Genomic DNA, 8,185 nt, shown 5'->3' with positions numbered 1-8,185 from the left:
GGCGGGAAACCCGCCCTCGTCCGGGTACCGAGCCCGGGCCGTGCGGGCTGGGGGTCCCTTTGCCGAGCCCTGAAGGGAGAAAGCTATCGCTGTTTGTAGGGTTTTAACGTTATTTTCTTAACTTTATTTGGTTGGTTTTAGGTTAACGTCGATCCCCAGAGAACAGCGTTTCTACTGCGCAAACAGTGGACCTTATACAGCGTGACCCCTCTGTACAGGTTCTCTGACGCCCATCTGAGGGATTACGCCAGACTGCTCAGTGCGTTTATCGCAGCCGAGAAGCAGAAGGGGCTGGCGGTGGAAGTAGGGGTTGAGCTGGGCACCAAAGTGACTGTCTCCTGCCTTCCAGACCTGAAAGGTAGTGACCAAGACCAGGCTGCGATTCTTGTGCAGGTGAGGAGTCTTCCTAGCAAGAGCTGATCATTGTAATTGAGACTTGCATTTTACAAATTGCTTTTGCTGTCATAAAATACCCTCTTAAAACAAACAAACAAACCAACCCAAAGCTAAACACTAGCTGTATGGAATAACTGCTGTAGTATCTGTTGAGATTTAATGGAAGTGAGACCTGTCGATTTTAACTGGAACAGAACATCTTATAAGAAAAGGATACATTTAACTGCAATTTTGAGTTCAACTCCTTGATAAGGTCAGAGTAAGACTATAAGGAGTAATCTTTGTCTAATCCTTTTAGTTCAGCAGTCATCTTACTGCAAAAACTTGGGACAGGTTATTTAGCTTCCTGCATAAAGTTGGTATAACGCTACCTCCTGGCCATAGCTCAAGTCTAATTAATATTTCTGGAATGCTTTGCCTCAAGTGAAAGATGCTGCTGAAATGCCAGGTTCAGTGTGTCAGTGGTTATAAGATGTACCATGGCTTGGCTCTTCTTAAGCAGCATAAGCTCAGATTTCAGGATTGTTCCTAATGAAGTTAAAAAGTGCTTTTCCTGCTGTTTTCAACAGAATTGCACACTTCTTTTAGGGATGTAATGGATAGACTGAGTAACTAAGTGTATGAGCTTTACAGAAAAGAATGTTGCATGTGAGGTCCTGAGAAAAGTTTTCTACCAAACACTTGAAATCATAAAACAAAAACCATCTTTGGCTAAAAAAAGTCAAACTTGCTCTGTAGCATTCAAATGCTTCTTTTCCCCATCCCAGCTGTCTTTGAGATCACCAGCTGCCCCAAAAAACTCAGAAGAGAAACTGATATGGTCGGGCTGGTTCTGCTGCGTGGCTGGAGATGATCTTTCCCAGAACGTGCCAGAGGACTTCACTTGTTTACCTTTGTTTCTTGTTAATGGGGCAGAGAGTTACACGGCCATTGTTGGAAGTTGGTTTCAGAAGACTTTTGACTGCTACTTCCGCCGTTTAGCCATCAGCCCTCTCAATCTCAGTTGGATGGCAGCTATGTGGACTGGATGTAAAGTGGACAAAACTGCATCTGCCATGGAACTCGTTTTCTCCGTCCCCCGTCTGCCCCAGCCTCTGGATATTTCATATGCCATTCATCCAGAGGATGCAAAAGCTCTGTGGGACACAGTCCAAAAAACTCCAGGAGAGATCACTCAAGAAGAAGTGGATGTCTTTATGGACTGCCTTTACTCTCACTTTCACAGACACTTTAAGATCCACTTGTCAGCTACAAAACTGGTCAAAGTTTCTACAGCAGTTGCCTCAGCACACTGTGATGGTATTATCAAGGTGAGGTGAGGTAGCATGTTCTAACTAATGCTGGACAAATAAAATAGCTGTACCTGTCTAGAAATTTTTACAAACTTACAAGTGAAGGTTTCTTGTTCCTTATGCATAATTTCTGACAGGAAATTGTTAAATCTTCAGCTTTTATTAGTCATAATTAGTTCTGGAGTTGGGGCAGCTATCAATACAATATTTTACTACTGTCTTGCAGCAGAAGCTACTAAGCCTAGTCTTGGGCCAGAAATAAGTGTATTAGCTATGCTATGAACAGGAAGGTTTCTTTGCTTATTGGCCAAAACTTAGGCTTAAAAAGATCACAAATGTAATCAAAAACCTTAAAAAAAAGTTCATTAGCTTTCTAGTGTTGCAGTTATTAAGACACAGACAGAAGACAAATATTTAATTAACCTGCTATATAGAAATAACTGGTGTGTGGGTGAGCTAAGAGATGGATGATCCTAAGAATCAAAACATATTGCTTAAAACTACTTCACTTGTATCCCTTTTCAGAGGGGCTTTAAAACCATGGAGAATTAATCCTTCCTGGAGTTTCTTCAAGGAAAACAATATGGTCTTGAGTTAAAGAACAGATTGTGTAAATGCATCTGCTTAAATTTAGTCTGCATGTGGTGTGCCTACCTCATTGTAGGTACAGAGGGAATGTTAGAGGCTACAACAAGGACCCCACTCATGCACCTCTTCCTGGAGCATGAGCTCATGAAATGAAAGAAAACAAGCTTTGCTGTGAAGCATCTCCTAATGGTTTCAGCCTTTGATAGGACAATTACACACCACTAAATGTTAGTGTTACGTTGCCTGTTTTTACTCTAGTAGTTTAAAAGTGGCTGAAACAACTTTTTATGTCACGAGTAAGTGAACACAAGACATACTCAGCTGAACAGGCTTTCTGAAGAAGGGTTATCTTCTGGAATGTGTGTTGTATAATCTCAGTCATGGCCCTTCCATAATGGGGATAATGAGTTCAAGTCAGACTTATATTCAGTATGGGAAAATATGGGTATTCAAGGAAAATGGCATAGTCTCCTTCCTGGCCTTCCTACAGAAGGAGGGAGGCAGGTAAAGGAGCAGAAGTGCTAGGATTACTCCAGCTTTTTGGAAGGCAAGAAGAGCAGGACATTTCTGAGGTACCCTGCTTCACAAGGGAGGGGAGCAGAAGTTGGAGGGCTCTGAAAGAAGCAGCATGTAGGCATGTGGGCTTTTTCCATATCCAGTGTCAAAATAGTAACAAAGGTACCTTGCAAACAACAACAGAGAAGCTGGCTAATCACATGGAACACTTGGTCATTGGTTTCCAACCATTTAAGGGTATGGAAATATGACAACTGCAATTTTTGTTTTGACATGCTTTTTTTTTCTCTTACAGTTCCTACAAAGCCAATACCTTACTGGAGTGCTGATGCTACTGACTGAACTAGCAATTTCTCAGATACAGTGAAAGTCATTTCAGCAAATCTTCATGCTAAAAAAGGCTTAATCGTGGAAGACGCATGCTGAGAAACCAATTAGAAACTCACTCCTGCACCATCTTCTTGCCTTTCATGCTGGCTGTCCAGCGTTGGACTCCAATTCCATAACTAGCTGTAATTCAACATCATGCACAGAAAAGGCAAGCAGACATTTTGCCCTAAAGAAAGGCTACAGTACAAACTTTTAATAGCTTCTTGAGCACCTTTGTTTTATAATAGTCACTGTTCATTTATGTGTAGCTATCAGCCAGGGACTAGGAGATAAACTTTGCAAATTCTTGCAAGCAACCTTTCTATGACAGGTATTCGTGTTATTTCAAAGATCAGCTCAGTTTTCACTTAACTAGGTAGCCTTAGCTAAATGGTAACTACTCTTGGGCCAAAGTCAAGCATACCCGAGAAAGGGTGTGTGCTTTACAACCCAGGGCAGGAAAGCCCAGGTTTCTAACTTGCTAAGGCCAGTTGGTAATGGTCAAAGTGTTCATCTATGGCCTGGTTGGGCTAAGGTGAACAGCATGACTGACAACTGCCTTGTCCTAGAGGACCAACCTGCTGGACACACAAGATACTATGTAGAAATTGAGGTCTGTGTATAAGCTAGATATTTACTATGCTTTGTCTGTTGTTTGTTGTCTTGGATTGTAATCTCATAGGCCAGAGAGCTCTCTGGGGTAGAGCTATGGGCACTAAAATTTTATACTAGATCTCTCCCTTCTACAGCAGGTAGGAGTTTAGACAGCTAGTGCACAGTGCCTGGCTATAGCTTAAATGAACAGAAAGGAAGTAGAATTAGTACATGATAAATGTTATTATTTTTGTATTACAGCATTAAATAAAGTATTTACCATCTTTTGCCAATAGATTGGTCTAGATTGGTAAAGACCACCTCTGCCTGATTAAGTATATACTTGTGTGGTACTCATTTCCCACTATAGCTTAACTGACTAAACTACTACCTGTTACCTATTAAATAATTCTGTAAGCAACAAAACTTGAAGTCTAGTTTCCTATACAATTCATTTGTAATGGCTTCACACTTGTGCAGCAGCTCTGTGGTCTGATGAGTTTGTGCTGTGACCTTCCCCTTAAGCAGGGATGCAAGTTTTCCCTCCTTTGCCCAGCCACATAATTTTAGGATTTATTTGCCAGCTGTCAGTAAGAAATTCTTCATTTTTCTTCCCAGCAACATTGAGATGAACTGCCTAATATAATTATATGCTTAGTACCCAATCTACTTTTAATAATCTATTTCCAGGATTAGCCAAAGAAACTTGCACTTGTTTTTAGTTTTTATTTACTAGTTGAAGATGGTTTACTTTTGCATATAAAGGTTGCAGTCTGTATAGTAATAACTGTTACCCTTATAGAAGGGGCTAAACAATCTTCTGAAGGTCTTGACAGCTCAGCAGCTATTTAACTATCAGTTCTGGTGCTTTAGCAAACTTTGTCCAAGATGCTTCATAAAAGGAAACAATCTCAATTCAGAGGAACACAGGGTAAAGCAGGAGTAGAAAGTCTGATGTAGTTGGCACCTGTATTTCATTTGAAAACAGGACTGTTATTTTACACCCACAGCTTAGTTTTAAATGTAATGCTCAGTTCTTTCCAACACATTTGCACAAATGTCTAAAAAACTAAATTTCATATAGCCTCTTTTAACCTCTTCCCTGCCTTGAGAACACAGATTAATGGCATATGAAATTCCAGTGGAGTATGTATATGAACTACAGCCGTACATGACTTTCAAGAATGGTACTTTGCTAAGTATGTATCTACTACAGCCTAGCTGTAAGGTATTGCTGAAATGAAAAGGTACTTCCTTCTCTTTTTTTACATGCTTATCTGCAAATTGGGGTATAGCCCTCTGATAACTGCAGTTAAGTCAACAAAGATAGATTTAGCCAGATAGTTAGTGCAGGTGCTTTCTTCCAGAAAAAGCTGGTTCTGAATGGTGTGCTTCTAAGCAATTGAGGGTAACACCAAACAGCATTTTAAAGTCAGTTTTACTTGGACTGGTATCTGCAGAAAAAAAAAACAACCACCAACACCAGCATCTGTGTCCACACAAACTATACAAAAGTATAGTCCACTGAATTCATCCAAAAGAACAAACAAAGAACAGCATAGAAGAAATTTATTAAGATAGCACTATTTATACAAGTTACTCATGCTAGAAAAAAGCATAAATGATACATGTAAACATTTGTTTACAGAATACTTGTTTTCCTTGTAAAGGTGCAAATGATCTTCATATGTAAACACAAGAATATCAACCTTTAAGGGAAAAGGGGCTTTTAAAAAAGTTTTAATGACCCATTTATTACTGTAGTGTCATTTTTACTATGTTCAAGCACATTAAAATGCTGAGTTACATGAATCAAACTATGAGGTTAAATAACTTAAAAAGTCAGCACTGCCTTTTTCATCTCAAGAGTTTACAGTCCTCTTTTAAAATCAGATTTAGTAAGGTCCAAAGTTGTATCAGGTGCAAAAGGTCATTCTTTCATACTAGATAGAAATTACAGTACAAACATATCAGAACCTTTGAGTCAACTAGAGTTCCTTGTTCCTCTCCCACCACCCCGGGGTGCTTCTGCAGTCACTGAAACGTAGCAGTTACTCACAGTGCCAGCAAACAGTCCCTCCCCTCCAAACTCTTTATGAGCCTCATACCTTTTCCTGCTCTAAACAAACATAGGCAAAGTGCATAAAAACCACTAAAAGGGAAGGTACCATCTCATCATGGGTCAGTGTTTTACAACAGGAATTCTAAGGACACAGACAAGAGGCAGGAGCTGACTGCGGGCCTGTCATTCTAGGAAGAACCTGAGAAGTGAGTGTTGATCTAGGCTAGTCAGAATTAACAGATGATACCTGCATCCTAGCTTCAGACAAGAACTGATATCTAGCAGGCAATGCAAGAAAAAGGACTTTATAAGTAAGCAACAACTAGTTATTTCTAGGTTCCTATACAGGGGAGGGGAGAGACAAAAGCCGAACTTTTGTACCATACACTGTACAGTAAAAAGGCATAATTTGAAATCCTTTTCACTCTCACCCTTTTGGGGCACTTCACTGATTCAGTCGATAGATGAGAGTTCCAGTTCTACTTCTTGCCTCCAGCAAGACTGAGAAGATACTCAGGGCACCCATCCTCATAGCTCTCCTGTACTCTAAGAGACCCTAAAACATGCCACAAGAGTTGGAACCACAATAGCTGGCAGAACACAGCCCTGCCCTAATCACCAGCTTGTCAAAACTCAAATCGCACACGCACATATACATACATATAAAATACATATATATATGTACACATATATATGTATATAAAAAGCTGGAATCATCGCTGTGAGCGATACAAAGAAAATACATGATACAAATTAAATGAAAAAATAAATATACTCTGTGCACAGAAAAGCTTCTGTGCAAAGGTGGCACCTTGCAGGTCAAGTACTTTTTTGAAGCTCTCTGTAAATAAGGCAAAAGCAATGTTTTCTGTATCACTTTCCTCTTTCGCCCACCACACAGCTGCCACATCCACTGCTCACAGCAGGAGGGAAAGCAGGAAACCTTCCTCCTTGCCAGACTCCCAGTATAGCATGTGGTCTCTACATCAGCATTGTTTACGTTACAATAACTTTTACAGTTTGGTTTATTCAAAATGTAGATTATTTAGAAAAAATATGGACATAAGCAACACTTCTACTTTTGTCCAGTGGTTTCCTGGAGTCTGACAATGCGGTCTCCCATTGGGCACACTCTCACAGAAGTCCTTTTTATAATTCCATAGAAAGAGTCACCAGCAAAGAGTTACATTGGATCTAGACCATTCATACTAGAGCTGCAAAGAGGTCCAGTGTCAACAAGTCTCTTCAGTTTTTCTAGGAATGAGAACCAAGGGGTCTCCGTCCCTCTTGATGCTTACCATATATGGGATTCACAGTGTGTCATTTTGATAACACCTACTCCTCCTCCCAGCCGCCGATAGTTCATTCCACCATACAATCTGCAAAAGACAAGGTTTCAACAGTCACGCTGGTCCAGCTCCTTCATGGAGCCACCATGGGGAAGACTGAACCAGCCCTTGTGAGCACAATTACACCATAGTTAGCCTCTAGTTAAAGCAGACCATGGCATGTAAGAAGTTGCGTAGCAGTCATCTTCATATTTCCAAGATAAACAGCTGTATTCTCTTTCAAAACAGAAACTGCTGCTTGTTTTGACACTGCAGTTTTCTGTTACTCAAGTAATCACTTGCTTTGTCTCTGTCTGGTAACATGCAAGATAGAAAAGAACTTCGTAGGCTGTATCTGACTTTGGGCAACACAGGAGCAAGGATAGGTTTACTTCTCACAATTCAACTAATTTCTAATACTCTAAATTCAGCTGACCCAACCAAGATACAACACATCCCAAGCACCATCTGTTTCTCCAAAATATGTTACTGAAATGGTGCCTGCATTTCATATGGAAATCTGATTCCTATACACTCCAGCATCCTACTCACTTCGGCTGCATATTCCCCTCTGTGCCACTGAAGTCTGCTGACAGAAACAGGAGAAGCAGGTTCTTCAAACAGCTCCTACCAATGCAATTTGTTAAACCTGAATTGCGTCTGAAGCATTTCTCAGTCACAAGTAAAGTGTGGCTCAGTCAGGCTACACAAGTAAAAAATATCCTTCACAGAGCAAAAAGTTCAGGAAAACCAAAGAAAGGTAAGACCAGAGATGTTGATCAGCTATACTGAAAATCCAGTGGGAGAAAAAAAACCCACAAGCTAACACCATGAACAACCTCCTAAACTTCCGTGAAGTTTCCTTCTGCCCAGGCAGTAACTAACTCTAGACATCTTATTATTGTTACTGTCACTCAAAGTAGCTGAAACCATTCAGCAAAGGAATATGGAGTACATGTTACTCTCTACTCAACTGGTTTTCTCACCAGTTCAAAAGGCATTGTCCATAGCTCAAAAAACAAGGGGATATTCCTCCACTG

General features: G+C 40.4%; 2 protein-coding genes across 2 annotated transcripts in view; one reads left to right on the top strand and one right to left on the bottom strand.

The window, feature by feature from the left end:
- Positions 1 to 141: 141 nt before the first annotated feature.
- CENPL (centromere protein L) lies at positions 142 to 3,159 on the top strand (the record flags this gene model as incomplete). Its single annotated transcript, XM_010296997.1, has 3 exons — positions 142 to 393; positions 1,164 to 1,706; positions 3,088 to 3,159. Coding segments are annotated over 3 exons (867 nt in total), but the record flags the coding sequence as incomplete, so codon positions are not given.
- A 3,485-nt stretch (positions 3,160 to 6,644) lies between these two features.
- The window catches only part of KLHL20 (kelch-like family member 20), a 23,070-nt gene continuing 21,529 nt past the window's right edge, over positions 6,645 to 8,185 (bottom strand). Inside the window, exon 11 of the mRNA XM_010296996.1 lies at positions 6,645 to 7,196. Within this exon, the coding sequence (XP_010295298.1) occupies positions 7,112 to 7,196 (85 nt within the window). The 3' untranslated portion in view covers positions 6,645 to 7,111. The remainder of the gene's footprint in view (positions 7,197 to 8,185) is intronic.

Source organism: Phaethon lepturus, unplaced genomic scaffold (assembly GCF_000687285.1).
Source record: "Phaethon lepturus isolate BGI_N335 unplaced genomic scaffold, ASM68728v1 scaffold45501, whole genome shotgun sequence".
Lineage (NCBI taxonomy): Eukaryota > Metazoa > Chordata > Aves > Phaethontiformes > Phaethontidae > Phaethon > Phaethon lepturus.
The sequence above is the reverse complement of the archived record's forward strand: the minus strand, read 5'-3'. Positions and strand labels throughout refer to the sequence as shown.